The sequence below is a fragment of the Chelonia mydas genome, chromosome 27 (assembly GCF_015237465.2).
Source record: "Chelonia mydas isolate rCheMyd1 chromosome 27, rCheMyd1.pri.v2, whole genome shotgun sequence".
NCBI classification, from domain to species: domain Eukaryota; kingdom Metazoa; phylum Chordata; order Testudines; family Cheloniidae; genus Chelonia; species Chelonia mydas.
Window position 1 is genome coordinate 14,755,849 of NC_057860.1, and position 15,293 is coordinate 14,771,141.

Genomic DNA, 15,293 nt, shown 5'->3' on the forward strand with positions numbered 1-15,293 from the left:
TTTTAGAAAAGAAACTTTATTGGTCGGGCTGCTCACCAGGATGCAGTCATAGAAAATGGATAAAGCTCCGCCCGCCTCCCATGGCCCCCAGCTCATCACCTTGGGCTCGGGAGGGCCCAGGACTCGCGCTCTGCCCCGTGGACCCGCTCGGCTCCCTCCCTCCGGGGTCAGAGCTGCTTAGTGCGGTACCAAACCCTGGTGGCCTTGGGCCGCTCGAGCCAAGCGCCCGTCTGTGCCCTGGGAGTTGCTTACTCTGCTTCTCGGTAAGAAAAATATATCTGTAAAAAACAATAGATGGGCCCCTGGAAACAGACAGAGGGTGAACAGCCCCCTGCCCTGGCCACTCCTTCACCAGCTGGCACCTCCCCTGCCATGGGCTGGGCTGCACGGGGGGGTGCGGGGCACAGCCAGTCACTGGGTCCCCACGCACATGCTGAAGGAATGGCCCTAGGCAGAGGGGCGAAGACTCGGCCTGCCCTGGGCTGGGGGGCTGCAGAACATCTGGTTTCTCCGCCAGCTGCGGGGGGTGCCCGTGGCGAACAGCGAAGGGCAGCTCCGGCAGTGAGCAAAGATCCCAACCGAGGGCAAGCAAGGCTCCCCTGCCCCCCGGGGACTGCCACTGCCTGGGGCCTGGCATCCCCCCCCAGTGGTGGTGCCATCATGGGGTTGGCAGGGAAGGGCAGAGCATGGCAAAGACCCATCCAACCCCATCTCTTCCTGCCCATCCGTGGGGGCAGCACAGGGGTCCAGAGATGCCTTCTCGTGGCTTAGCGAGAACCCACCAGGGAGCCTGGCACAGAGCCCAGGGGCTGCGGCCGTGCCCACTTTGGCCTGGGCATGGCTGGGCAGGCCGTGAGCTTTGCTGCAGGGGAAGGACCCCGGGGGTGGGAGTGGGACGGGCAATAAGAAAGAAAATGCTCTTAACAAAGAAGCAAGTTTATATATTGTGGCTACGTTAACAACAAAACTCTGCTCTCCTGTGTGTCATATGGCAGTCAGGACGGCGGCCGCGTGTGCCAGGGGCTGGGCTGTGCCCAGCGGGTCTGAACTAAGGGAAGGATGGGCACAAACACAAGCCAAACCACCCTGTGTCCCCTGCCACCTGAGGGGCTGCAAAGGGGCAGGGTGGGGGTTGGGAATTGCCAGCCCCAAAGCCGACGTCGGCTGGTCAGGAGACACACCGTGTCCCAGCACACGCGGCCCCTCCCTCCGTGCTGCCAGGGCTGCAGGGAGCCCGCTAAGCAGCTGCGGTGCGTGCGGATAGGAAAGCTGGAGCAGGCGCTTGGCGCTCAAGCATCCTAGAACTGCGCTGGGCATCTGACATCAACTATGAAAGTGAGCATGGCAGCAAGCGGGGAGGCTGGGGGGATATGTAGGGCCCTGAGCCTGAGCCGTGCCGGGACTCCCTGCAGAGACTCAGCTGCTCAGGATCAGGCCCACAGACTCGTGTCAAGACTTCTCTCTGGCTGGCCAAGAGCGCTCCTTGCTCTGTCCCCTTTCTGTGGCATCAGCACGTTCTCTAGCCCTCCTGGAAATGAGTCACAGCCGCACCCTGGGCCCTCCAGCACCCCCACCTGCACCCTCCCCCGGCCAGCGACCGTGCAGCACCCCCGGCCTGCACCCTCCCCCGGCCAGTGACCGTGCAGCACCCCCACCTGCACCCTCCCCCGGCCAGCGACCGTGCAGCTCCCCTGGCCTGCACCCTCCCCCGGCCAGTGACCGTGCAGCTCTCCCGGCCTGCACCCTCCCCCGGCCAGTGACCGTGCAGCTCCCCTGGCCTGCACCCTCCCCCGGCCAGTGACCGTGTAGCTCTCCCGGCCTGCACCCTCCCCCGGCCAGTGACCGTGCAGCTCCATCGGCCTGCACCCTCCCCCGGCCTGCACCCTCCCCCGGCCAGTGATCGTGCAGCACCCCCGGCCTGCACCCTCCCCCGGCCTGCACCCTCCCCCGGCCAGCGACCGTGCAGCTCCCCCGGCCTGCACCCTCCCCCGGCCAGTGACCGTGCAGCTCTCCCGGCCTGCACGCTCCCCCAGCCAGTGACCGTGCAGCTCCCCTGGCCTGCACCCTCCCCCGGCCAGTGACCGTGCAGCTCCACCGGCCTGCACCCTCCCCCAACCAGTGACCGTGCAGCTCCACCGGCCTGCACCCTCCCCCGGCCAGCGACCATGCAGCTCCCCTGGCCTGCACCCTCCCCCGGCCTGCACCCTCCCCCGGCCAGTGACCGTGCAGCTCCCCCGGCCTGCACCCTCCCCTGGCCTGCACTCCCCCGGCCAGTGACCATGCAGCTCCCCCGGCATGCACCCTCCCCCAGCCAGTGACCGTGCAGCTCCCCCGGCCTGCACCCTCCCCCGGCCTGCACCCTCCCCCAACCAGTGATCGTGCAGCTCCCCCGGCCTGCACCCTCCCCTGGCCTGCACTCCCCCGGCCAGTGACCGTGCAGCTCCCCCGGCCTGCACTCCCCCGGCCAGCGACCGTGCAGCACCCCTGGCCTGCACCCTCCCCCGGCCAGCGACCGTGCAGCACCCCCGGCCTGCACCCTCCCCCGGCCAGTGACCGTGCAGCACCCCCGGCCTGCACCCTCCCCCGGCCAGCGACCGTGCACCTCCCGGCTGCTGATGCCACATGGTACAGGGCTCGCTCTCCGGTGACGGGGTGGGACACCCGACTCGACGCAGCTCCCTGCGGGTGACAGCGAGCCTCCTGGAGCAAAGTGGTTGCGGGCCCCAGCCGGCGGACGGTTACGCCCCTGTGCCGTGGGCACTGTAGACACACACACAGGAGCGTGAGGCACATGCTCAGCTCTCCGTTCCTGTGGGGCAGTCCCGGTAAGGCCTGGGGTGGCCCCGGTGTAGCCGGCAGCAGTGACAGGGTCCTGTGTGTGTGTGTAGGATGCCCGCGTTGCCAGGGGCTCTCGCTGCCACCCAGGCAATGTGGAGCCCATGTTGTCCAAGTGTTACACAATGCTGGGTTCTCCAGAACTGGCCCATTAACTCTTTGAACCTCTGGGGTCAGGAAGTGGCAGGGAGCCCTTCCCAGCCCCATGTGGCATTGCCCATCCTCACACGTGCTCTACTCGCCTGTGGGATCGGCTTAACCCTTCCCTCGCCACATGCTAAGACATGTCAGAGATCCACCTTCCGCTGGAGATCTTCCAGACCACCCGGCCCCGGGAACTGGCATTCGGGCGGGGGGGGAAACATCTCTCTGCTCTTGCTAGCCAGCTGGGCTCCTGCGTTCCCCTCCATCTGCCTGGGGGGATGGCTGCTCGGGCTGACAGACTGGGGGGTCTCCAGCACTGGGCAGTTTGCCGGGCAAGAAGCATTCTAGACATCAGGTCTTGGAGAGCTGCAAAGAGGGATGTTCCCAGGTGTACAGCAGTTATCTTGGTTTTAGCACGCTTCCACTCAGCGGGGTCCCTGGTGGCTAGCAAGCTCTCACAGGGCTGCCAGCAGGAATGGTCTCCACAACGAGTGTAAGGAAAACAGTCCGGTGTTCCTAACTCCTCCGTGTGCTAAAACTAAAATATAAACGACACCTCGTCTGGGATGGCGGGGGGTCGGCTTGGACGTCCAGAGGAATAATGATACGACGGGTACACGTTCCCCAGGACGCGTGGGGCGAAGAGAGATTTTGCAGTGTGAAAGGTTATGTGTTCAGCCGTCCATCCCGTGCCGCCACCCATCCTACTCACTGTCGCTCTTGTCCACCAGCACTGCGTCCGACTCCTCCGTGATCTCCAGCAGCGTGTGCATCTCAGGGCTCTCCTCCCTCAGCAGCTCCGTGTTCTCGGCCTCTTCTCCTCCCACCTCCACCATCTCCGTGGCTTTCACCTCCACCTCGCCCTCTCTGATCTTCTTGACGTAGAAGGTGAAGGGTGGCACCTTGTAGACTGCTGTCTTGGACCTGGTGTAGATGGGGTGGTCGGGAGTGAAGGATTTCTTCAGCTTGTCTCGAGAGGTTTTCATCTTCTCCCTCCTCTCAGTGGTTACGATCTTGGTGCCCAGCTTGTTCATCCTCTTCTCCAGGTTGTGCCGGGTCTTCTCCAAGTTGTGTTTGGTCCTCTCCAAATTCTCCTTGGTCTTTAGCTTGGTCTTCTCCATCTTCTCCTTGGAGAAAGCCTTCTTGAAGTCATCCACCCTCTTCATGCCACTTCTCTTGATCCGCTCTGCTCGGGACTCCTCGATGGTCTCTTCAACCTCCACCTCCTCATCTGAGGAGAGCTGGATTCGGTCCTCATCGGCGCGGTCCTCGTCCACAGGCACCTCCACGCCCTCCTCTTCCTTCTCTTCCCTCTCGGTCTCCTTCAAAGACTTGCTGATGCTCAGCTTGGCCGGGAGCTTCACTTCATCCTGCCAACAGTGAGATGGAATCGGTAAGACACGTGCACTATAAGGACCCACGGCCCTAGGACCCAGCCTGGCAGAGCTACAGCGCCTGGCGGCCACCCAGCAGCACGTGTAGGCAGCTTGTGCCCCACTTCCCACAACCCTCTGTGGACACAGCCCATGGGACATTCGGCCTCAGGGGTTTGTCAGGCAGCAGCCCCATGGCTCCTGATAGGCTCCCTGCCCTATATAAACCCAGCGGGCAGTCCAGGAACCATCTGGGCCACAGCGTGGTGCATCTCTGGTGTTGCCAGGGCTGTTCCTGTCTCATGCACTTGACCCCCTGGCTTGACGTCGGCTTGTTTTGGGCTTCGCCTCCTGACTCGGTCTCTGACCCTTGGTATCAACCCCAGCCTGGAACTGACCACGAACTCCTCGGCTACCCCCAGCCTCAGCCCTGCCCCTGCTCTGACCCTTGGCCCACTCTGCCCCTGCGGCTCCCGGCCATCTAACCTGGGCTGAGCAGCTCTCGGAGTCGCTGCCCAGCTAACCGCACTTACGGGGACTAAGATTCACAGCTAGTCTGACCTTGGGGACAAATCCAGCCTTCAGTGGCCAGCACCCGGCTTGGACTCCTCACCCCCTTTTTCACTCCCCCTGGTAAATTACCCCGGTAGGATGCGGCTCTCGCCCACAGCAGCTTGGGGCCCTTGCTAAATTCAAGCTGAGCCTTATCTGCCCTGCACACTCCGGCCTGGGTGACAAACCCACCGTGGCCTTAACAGCACAGGAGAGACCTGCAGGTGCTGGAACAGGGGCTCTGTCCCCTCTATCCTGGCTCCTCCCACCCCTCATCTTCCAAGCCCTTCACTAGCATCCTCTTCATCCCAGAACTGCTTGTACCACTCACCCTCCCGCCAGGCAAAGCTGCCAGCGGACTCTCCCCTCCGGCCCTCGGAGCTCATCTCCCCTGGCTGGCTCCCTCCCTCCGCGCAGCCCTGAGCTCCCTGCTGAGCAGTCCGGGGACTGCCCCCAACCCCTCTCTCCCCGTTCCCCGCTGGGGCATCCTGTGTGCTGCTGGCACCTCATTCGGCACCGAGCCCAGCTTTTCACAGCGCGGGGTTCACTACAGTCACACGACTCAAGGCACAGGCCCCACCCTCTCACTCACCCATGGACAGCCTCCCTGATGCCAGGGCAGCCACTCCTGATTCACACCGGCCTCAGAGACGAACTAGGGGTCTGACTGATTCCAGCCCATGCAAACAGTGATGTATAGGAATTGGGTCGTATCCCTTTAAATAGCTTGTGAGCCCTCTCGTGGCGCTCACCATGTTGTATGTTTCACAACCCAGCCAGGACAGCAGTGCCAGGTCTGCACAGAGTTATTTGCACTCAGCCATGCCCTGGTGGTTTCTTGTTGCGCAAAGAGCAAAAGACACACCACAAAGCTCCCATGTTTGCCTCCCACTCCTGGCTGCAAGGCTGGTGTCTAACCTCTGCAGCACAGACTGGGAGGCCGTGCTTCCCCGGCCTGGTACATCACACCGCAAACAGAGCCAGGCAGCAGCAGGGGGCTTGGTGCTGCAGAGGAGCAGAGCTGGCATCTTGTCCCCTCTGCGAGAGCCGCCCAGGTTTCTGGCTGGTTCTGCAGCGCGAGAGGGTCTGGGATCCTCACCCGCCGAACTGCTCATTGCAGAAGAAACAGGACAAAACACCAGGTGCGAGAGTTTAAACCCGTGGCCTTGTTGCCTTGGTGTGGGGGAGCTGCCCTGGAGGAAAGGTTGTTTCTGCTAGTTATGTGTCCCCTGCCTGCCCTTCGCCCTATCGCATACCACCCCCGTGGCAGGACCACACCCAGCCGCTTGCTTGTTCCCTGGTACTGCTGGGGAAACTACCTCCCAAGCAGATTCCTCCCGAGGCTGCTGGTGAAGTAACATCCCTGCCCCATGCCGCTCGAGGCGGTGTCTGTGCATTCCCCCGAGCGGTGTGAACAGAGCCTGCCAGCACTGGCCCTCCCCCTGGGAAGGGGCAGAGGCCTCGCTCGATTTCCCAGTGCTCTCACAGCAGTGAGTCACTGGCTGACCACTGAGATCAGCTCCCCCGGGAGCACAGGAATTCAGGTCCCCCTAGAAATCACCCGTGATCTGTCATTGAGGGCATCTGCTGGGCCTTCCCCTGGGGCGAGGCCGCTCCTCTGAGCGTGGGAAAGCCCCTCGTATGGCCTCGTGCCTGCAGCAGCTGGACTGGGAGCAGAGGGCTCCTGCCCCCCAAGGCTTGCGTTCCGCCCTGTTCTCACAACGCAGATGCACAGGAGCCCTTCCCCTTGCACCTGGGCACTGGCCCCGGGGCTCGTGGAGGAAGGGGAAGTTAGCCAGGGAGATTTCCCCCACTTCCCCGAAAGAAGTGACCTGTGCCCGGCCTCCCAGCCCAGCCAGAGACAGCTGCCTTCCGTGGGGCTTGTTTCGAGTTACAGAGAAAGATTCCAAGCGCCCCCTGGTGCGAGGCGAGGGGCATCCCAACAGCACAGAGCAGCCGGCGGGCGCTGAGGAGGGTGCCCCGTGCCACGTGTTTCCCTGTCCCCAGCAGCCGACGCCCCAGCAGATGCCCCAGCCCACGGCAGTCAAACCGCGGCTGTAACAGCAAAGGCCCACAAGCAGTGTGTTGTCCAGGGAGGTTAGAAAGGAGATTGGGGGCCCGGACTCCTGGGTTTTATTCCCAGCTCCAGGGGGGGAGTGGGGTTTAGAGCGAGGGTGACTGGGAGCCAGGACTCCTGGGTTCTATCCTCAGCCCTGCCACTGGCTTCCTGCGTGACCTTGGGCAAATCACTTCCCCTCTCTGTGCCTCGGTTTCTTCATCTGTCAAGTGGGACCTGTGCTTAGCTAGTTGGCCAGGGGGAAGGCAGCTGGAGTCGGTCCATCCCTAGTTAGTCCCCTTTTTATTGAAGGGCCAAGCCTGCGAGGAGCCCTCTGCTCTGCGTTCCCCAGCCAGAATTAACTCCTGCTTCCCCCAGACATGGGCATAGTTACACCCGGCAGCGAGCGGGCAGGCGGCAGGAGGCTGTGACCGATTTGTAACCCCAAAATGTGCTTAAGGACAAACTAGCCCTACGACCTTCCCATCCTCTGGGAAAGGGCTGTGCACACTGATGAGCTAATACACCTGTGAAGTGGGTCAGCTTCTTTGGGGAAACTGAGGCATGAAATCCCAGCGTGACTTACCCAAGGTCCCTCAGCAAGCAAGCATCAGTGCCAGGAATAGGACCCAGGAGTTCAGGGTTCGGGTCGTCCCCCCCCTCCCCCCCGGCCTTTTTCTCTTTTGGGCTGCCCAACTAGCCTGGCCCATGTCTGTTCACAGCCTGAATACACCCCAAATCCATAACAAAAATAACCCACCCTATCCTGTTTTCAAGCAGGGAACTGGCCAAGGGCAGGTTGCTTCAAACAGCTTTTTGGTCGATTCCTCCATCACCAGCCTAGGATGCGAGTTCACAGTCCCCAGTGACTCCAGCCAGGGAGCAGGACCTTGCAATGCTCAGGGCCAGCGGGGAACCGCAAGCAGACGGAGTAGCGGCAGGTTCTTAGGGGGCCATTGACGTGCCCCGGCCGGAGTGAAGATGGGATGGCTCCCCTGCACCCTCCCCTCAGCCGGGTCCAGGACAGACAGACGCTCCGGTCTCTGCATGAGCGTGTCTTAAGCTGCCTGCAGGGGCCAGGCAGTCAGCGTGTGGGGTGTAGCTTCTTACCCTGCAGATGGACCTTTGCATCCAGCGCCGTGCGTGGGGCACGGGGGCAGAGAAGGGGCAAGCAGTACCTGCCCATCTCCCCTGGTTTACCCATAGCCTGGCCGACCTGACAGGCCCCTGCCTCACATGCTCCCCCAGACCCTGTTCTGCCTGGTTGGTTCCCCGCCAGGGCTGTGGGCCTGGCCGGGGGCCCAGGGCCCTCCCCTAGCCTCCTGGGCCAGCCAGGGGCATTACCTCATTTTCACCGTGTACCCTGGAGCATGGCCATCCTGCCTTTGTTTGCCAGAGGCCGGAATGGCTCCCCTGGCTCCTGCCCCACCATAGGCTCTGTCAACATCTTTTTAGACAATCAGAACTTTCCTATTGTTGTTCTCCCGGCCAAGCACAATTAGCCTCGGGCCCTGGTTTCACATTCTTTCCCCGGCTGGAACGGCCCTGCGCAACAAGCCACCAGGGTTAGAGCAAGGGTGGAGCCTGGGCTGCTGGTGCCAGGAGGAGAGAGAAGGAGACGATGCTCCCTCTGTGGCATTTGGCGGGGGCTTTGCCCTCCCCGCGGGGCTGACTGCCTGCCCTGGCACCTTCCCCCGGTGCGACATGTGCCCGAATCAGAGTTCTCAGCCCCCGTTCTGTGCCCAGAGCAGCACGAGGCACCGGCAGGGGGCTCAGGGCGCTGCTGTCCCAGCTCAATGCTGCCAGCTCTCACAACCGTGCCATGCGTCTTGTGACATTTGATGTTTCCAGCCCCAGCTCCAGGAGTCAGGTGATTATGAGATGCTCCGTTTTTCATGTAAAGGAAAATGGAAGTTTTTAACCCTTGCAGCTGGCGTGGGGAGTTGGGAGACGTGACCCTTAGAGGCTCAGAAACCAGGGGCCCTGCTCTTCCCCATCTGTTACTCCATATTCCCCCCAATTGCTTCTCTCCATGGGGCCGGAACGCAGCCCAGCCTGAAACCCAGCTTGTGCTGGGCTGGAGGCTCAGCAGCGCTGCGACGCCCAGCCAGCCCTTCTCCTGATGAGCACATGTTGGTATCGGTTCCTGCCGCCAGACAGAGCCAGTCTCGGGGCAGCAGCTGCCTTGCTGGGCGACAGGCTCTGCAGCGCACGGAAAGGTGGGAAATCACCTTCTCCCTGGGCGTGGGCAGCTGCAGCCGGATCTGCGCTTCGCGGCAGGAGGAGGGACTCTGAGCTGGAGTGGCCTTGTGATCCCTGGCACTCAGGTTGGATTTGGCCCCTGGCGTCCCTCCCGATAGCGCAGGCCCTGTGGCTCAGCTCCCAGGTCCAGTCAGTCGCTGCACTGCCCTGGGCACTTTCCCCTCCAATTCAATGCGACCCCCCAGCATTTAAACTCTTTCCCCTTTGGGGATGTTTGATCATGGTTGCGTTTTCCCCTCTGCCCCCCAGATTCTCCTGCTGCCTTGACCCTCCTCCCCCGGGAATTCAGAGCCTGGGACAGACCCCTGGAGTCCTGACCCCCTGTGCTCAGTGTCCCAGTCACTCTGCGTCCCCATGGAGCAGAGAGAGACTCATTCAGGACAGCCAGGCCTGCAGTCCCCCGCAGAGGGAAACACGTGGGCGGGAGGGAGAAGAGGCTGGCATGAGATTGGTTTTCAGCTGAGCAGCACATCGCGTGCGATGAATCCTCTCCGCGTTCCCAGCCCAGGCTGGAAATAGCCCTGCACTGTACGAAGCGTCACAGCTGCCGGGCCGCAACCTGCAGCTCAGGGATTTATTACTCGAGTGGTTTTAATCTCAGGAGCTGGGAGGGGGAGATGTGGAGCTCCTGGGATGAGCCGCCCGCCAGGGAGCCGTGAATGGGTTTGATAGGAGAGCTAGGCAGGGCCAGCAGGGCTCCGTCGGCCCCTGGGCCTGCGTCGCAAGGGCTGCGTGACTCAGGATCTGCCTCTCCCCCAGCACCATGGCCCAGCCAGCCACACCCAGCCAACAGCCGCCACACCCAGGAAAACAGGCACCGACCCTGCATGCACCTCCCTGGAAACAAGCAACGTCCCAGCTAAGCTAGGCCTGATCCCCAGCACTCGCCTGGCCAAGGCTCTGCCCATTTGACCTCCCATCAAAAGCCTGTGAAAGTCCATAAAGTAGGAAGTGGGAGCTCTCTGAGAGCCCCAAGCCGGGGGCAGCAGCAGGTGGAGACGGCTCAGCTTTTGTCTTTCATGAACCAGGCGGTGAAGAGACCTGGAAAAGCCTCCCTTTCACAAGTTCATTTTGAAAGCAGTTCTGCGTACTGATTTAAAGCAGGGAGGGGCTGGTCTGGGCACAAGGACTCTGCTCCCGGCTCTGGGAGGAGAGAGGGGACCCAGGGTTAGAATAACAGGGCCTGGATGCCAGGACTCCTGGGTTCTGCTCCCAGCTCTGGGAGTGAGTCAGGATGGCCGTTCCCAGGGTGCTAGTCCAGGCTTACGTTCACTCTGAAAAAGTCTGAAATGAAGAACAAAGCCTGCCTGCTCCTCCTGGCAGCCGGTTTCCCTCAGTCCCACGTGGACCGCAGGAGGGCTCAGGGACTTGATTTGCCCAGCAACAAGCTCAGTGTTCTGGGAAGCCAGAGGCCACGTGTCCAGGCCACCAGCTCACTTGTGACGTCTGGGTTCTGCCTGTTACCCCAGAGACACGTGTCCGGAGCTGCTGAACCAGCCCAGCCCCAAGCTAACGAGCGAAGCAGGTACAAGGCCTAGGCCCCTCTTGCCAGTCAAGGTGCTTGCCTCTTCGGCCCGGGGCCCAAAGGAACAGCCATCAGCTCCAAAACTGCCCAGGCAGCCAGGAGGAGCAGGTCCTGGGCCCAGACCGTTCCCGTCCCTCCAGTGCAGTGGGGGAGAGCGTCCCTGTTACGGGCTCACGACGACCCACGGTACAGCTGATGGCACGATCGTCCCGGCTGTTCCAGACAACAGGGACACAACCGTCACCTCCAGCGCGGCCCTTCCCGCAGCGCAGCCGCACGCCGCGGAAGGACGGGACACAGCCGTGCAGCGGGACTGCCAGTGTGGTTTCCCCTCCATTTCTCCTCCCTTGCCCCCAAGGGAGAAGTGGCTGATTCAGTTGATCCAGCTTCCCGCCATGTCAGTCCAGCTTCGGCCAGGGCCAGCGCAGGACGTCCTGCCCGCTCCTCCCCCTGCTTTCAGCCCAAGAAAACTCTCGCTCTTGAGGGAAGTGACGGCATCTGCCCCAAATCCCCTCTCATCTCACAGCTCCTGACAATGCAGCCGTGTGTGCTTCCACCCAGCACCGGGCTCCGGAAATACCTGGCACAAAGGACAGGTTTGCAGCTTGCAGGAGGGGCTGAGGGGTTGTTCCTGGTCTTTGGACCAGAGAGCCATGCACGAGGAGCCCTTGCTGTGCGGCTTTCTGGAGAAGCCAACATCTGCTTTGCTACTATGATTAGCAACACATAGAACAAAACCACCGACGCTGTCCCGGGGGATCACGACAGCCCAGAGCAAGTCCACAGCCCCCATGAAGACTGCTCATCCTCTCCACAACAGCACCTGCCCAAGCAATGCCTCATCTCCCGGGGACCCTGAACAGCAGGAACTCCAGCTACTTCCTTCCCTCTGAGTCAACACCATCAGCAAGAACAAAGGCATTCCCCATCTCGGCCTGGCCTGGCTGTGCTGGAAAGGGGCCATATCCTGCGGGCTCAGATACTTATCAGCCCTTGTTGACTCCAGAAGGTTTGTGCACAGAGCAGAGACCTGTTCAAAGCCTCCAGCTCCACGTGAGCTGTCCCCTACCCCCCTCCAGCGTGGGAGCGGAGGGGGCTGCTGCTCTCCATGACTCTTGACATAAAATGCAGCAGCTTGCACCCACCCTCCTCTGTGCTATCGACGGGGCCAGTGCTGCTCCCGGCAGACAAAGCAGCGGGGCTGTTTGGAGCACTGCAAGCTGGGAGCCCGGACGGTCTCTCTGGGAAAGGCGTGCACGTCTGCAGGGCACTGAACCCCAGGAATTGCGTTTGCCCAGCCTGGGCCATATGTGGGGTTTTTACTCATTTGAGCAGCTAATCCCGAGGGATCGCTCGTGTAACCTTTCGGCCTAGCACAGTCTACCCCCAGAGCGGGCCCCAGCCCCCTGGCTCTCCCCCAGCCTTTCGCCCTAGAACCGTGGAACTGCAGCGTCTGCCCCTCTGCCTGGCTACAGCCCGCTGGGACGGGCCGTGGGGAGCCTGAGTCCTCCCCCAGAGGCAAGGGGAGTGTTCCAGGCTGGTCTGCGTCTGTACGGCCCCAGCTGCCCTGTTGGATTATCAGAGCCAGCTGGGGCGGGGTTGACCCCCTTTTCAGCGGGAGGAGTGGCTCCAGAGGCCCCGAAGCAGGGGGCTGCGGGGCGTACCCTCGGCTCAGCACTGAGCCAGGCGAGGGGCAGAGCCTCCGGGAGCTGCAGCCTGCGGTGGGCAGAGGAGCTGTTTGTGTTCGAGTGAATACGCTGTGCCCTGAGGGAAGGGCCTGCCAGAGACCAGAGCAAGGCCGCGCGTCCTGCAAGGGGCTCTGAGGGAGCCCACCAGCCGAGAGGGGGCCTTCCCCTGGCTTCGCTGGGCTGCAGCAGGCAATGCAAGAACAAAGCCACTCTGTTTCCACAGGGGGTCAGGAGGGTGGTGCCGGAGCAGCCTTGGTAGGGAGGAGGGCTCAGCTCCCTGCCGTGGGACATCAAGGATCTCCGCCCTGTTCCACGAGAGCTGCTTGGCCCCGTGGCAGATGGGGGAGCTGCCCAGTGGAAGGGTCGCCTCCTGCCTGCGACGCGCATGTGTAGGACGGGCAGTCTGCTGCGGCAGGGCCCTGGATGGCGGGAATGTGGCTGCAAATGCAGCCATAGTCTGGGTGCAGTGAAAAGACAACGGGAGCCCGTGGGAACAGCCAGGAATCATGGAGGCGCAGGCTGGCTGGCTGTTACACAAATCCCCGTTCACACGCAGAGCATGAGCCCCGGGAAGGCTGCGGCTCGCTCCCAGCTCTCACAGGAACCACAAGGTTTAGCCCTGGGCATTTGAAGCACACTACTTTTTACTGGGAAACGCACCAAGTCTGGTGACGGGTGAGTCCAGCTGCCCAGATGGGCCTGTCCCAAAAACCCTGGCTCTCCGCGTCCCTGAACTTGGGGGTCTTCAAACTGTGATTCCCAAATTGTGGTTGTGTGCTCCAGCACTGCCTCAATCCAGCTGGCGCAGACAGTGGGGGGACAGGCATTCCCACTGGATTTCTGTCCCGGCCCCTGCCACATGCCGGAAGCACAGAGGACGAGTATCCATGGGAAGTGTGGTGGGTTGTTTTTTGGGGGGGGAGGGTGCAGGCAGGGGAGTTCTCTGCTGAGCTTTTCAGAAGGGTTCCGTGAATGATCTGGTTTTCCTGCCCCTGAGCCCACATACTGGATGGGGTGACCTTACTGGACAGTGTCCATCCTTGTCCTGCGATCCACATTGCCCCCTGCTGCACAGAACCCCCCAGGAGGAGCAAACTGAGCTGCAAAGACTGTGTGAAGGGCCCTCCGTGACCAGGGAAAAGCCCTCTGTCCAGCAGATCTCGGGGAGCCACCAGGAGACCTGGGTCACTTTCGTGGAGCTGTGAAACCCAGAACTGGCAGACTGATTGAGGGGGGTTTGACATCTCTATTTTTTCTATTTCAAATGACCCAGTGCTGGTAGGTCCCTTGGATTGACTTGCCCCGGTTCTCCTCCACTACGTGTGTTTTTTATCTGATTATATTTTGGAGCCTGAGTTCCCTTCCAGTGAGTCACTGGATCCGTGCCGTTTATGGCCATGTACATACTGCCTGGTTGCTACAACACATGTAAACACTTTCCTCATTGTATAAAAGGCCCGTGAACTGCACAGCTGAGCTGCCTTCCCACCGGGGCCAGGCCTGGAACTGTTCAAGTTCTCCAGACTCACTGCCAAAGCGGGGAAGGTTCCCAAAGGTCTAGGAGCAAAATGCCCCAGGAACTCCGAAGAGCTCCTGGATTGTTGTTTAGGGGTTTTTTTTAAAAAAAAATCTTCAGTTTATTTAAGAAAGCAAAACTCCCAAGCGATCTGCTCTCCGGTTTGAATGTTTCATGAAGCCTGGCTCGCACACATGCTGACCACATCTGCAGTTCATTTGGTGCAGTTGCTTTTACATCATTGCATCACCACCAGTCTCTGGTGGGGGGAGAGAGCAGGGGCTTGTTTCACATGCGATTGTAAGACACAGAACACGACCAACTCCCCACCACCACCAAGGGCCCAATCCTGACAGGTGCTGAGTGCCCACTGCTGTGGCTTGAGCTTTCAGCGCCCCAGGGCTGGGGCCCCTCCTACACCCCTCGGTTCCCTTTCATTCCACAGACTAAGGGCAGAAAACCGGAGAAGCAACCGCAGAAGGCGCAAACTCCTGGATTTCAGGTGATCTGCACAGAGAAAATGGGGGTCGTGCTTTTTACCTGCTCCATGTTGGAGAAGGCTTAAGTGGGTTTCCCTCTTCACATTAGAAATACAGGTCTGGCCTCCCCAGCCCCTGCTGATCTGAAAGGCGCCTGTCACTCTTGGCAGACCAGATATCTGTGTTAAAGATTCAGCTCCCCTTCTTCAAACTGAGAAAACTTCCACTCCAAATGTAAGGCCTGCAAAGAGTCTTCCCGCAAACCTGGGCCCCTGATCCTGGACCTGGATCCATGCAGCTGGGGCCCAGTGGAGATCCACATGCATGCGGTGCCCTGTCCGCATTGATTCAGGTGCGAGGCTCGGGTCTTTGGAAAAACCTGGCTTGACATTCCTAAAACTTGTGGGGTAAAAGGAAGAGGAAATAATACTAATCTCGACCCCCCTTTCCACCTCCCTTACCCACCGCAAAGGCCACAGGGGCAATTTCCCCAAGTGCTGAATTGTCTGGATCCACTTCACCAATGTCCCGCTCCTGGTGGAACCCTTTACCCTTTACCAGCCTGGAGCGTTGCCGTTTTGATTTGCCAGCATTTTACACCCACACTGCCCTGGGGTGGGCGATTCCTTGAGTGCCAGGGCAATGGTCCCTCGGGCCCTTTGCAGGGAATTTCAGATATTTCCCCCAGTAACCACCCGGTTAACAAGTTCACTGAGTCTGTGTCTGTTTCAGCTTCCTGGCCTGTTCTGTGCGTGGTTCACGGCATCCCCCAGGCTTCCTTGTGCCAAGAGCCGAGACACAAAGAGACGCCCGCACTCGCGCAATTGTTTAGCATATCAGAAATGACGAGACTGTGCGCCAGG

General features: G+C 61.0%; 1 protein-coding gene across 1 annotated transcript in view; it reads right to left on the reverse strand.

Annotated features, from left to right (window-relative positions):
• The window catches only part of CAVIN1 (caveolae associated protein 1), a 36,225-nt gene continuing 20,932 nt past the window's right edge, over nt 1-15,293 (reverse strand). Inside the window, exon 2 of the mRNA XM_007054729.4 lies at nt 1-4,349. Within this exon, the coding sequence (XP_007054791.2) occupies nt 3,684-4,349 (666 nt within the window). The 3' untranslated portion in view covers nt 1-3,683. The remainder of the gene's footprint in view (nt 4,350-15,293) is intronic.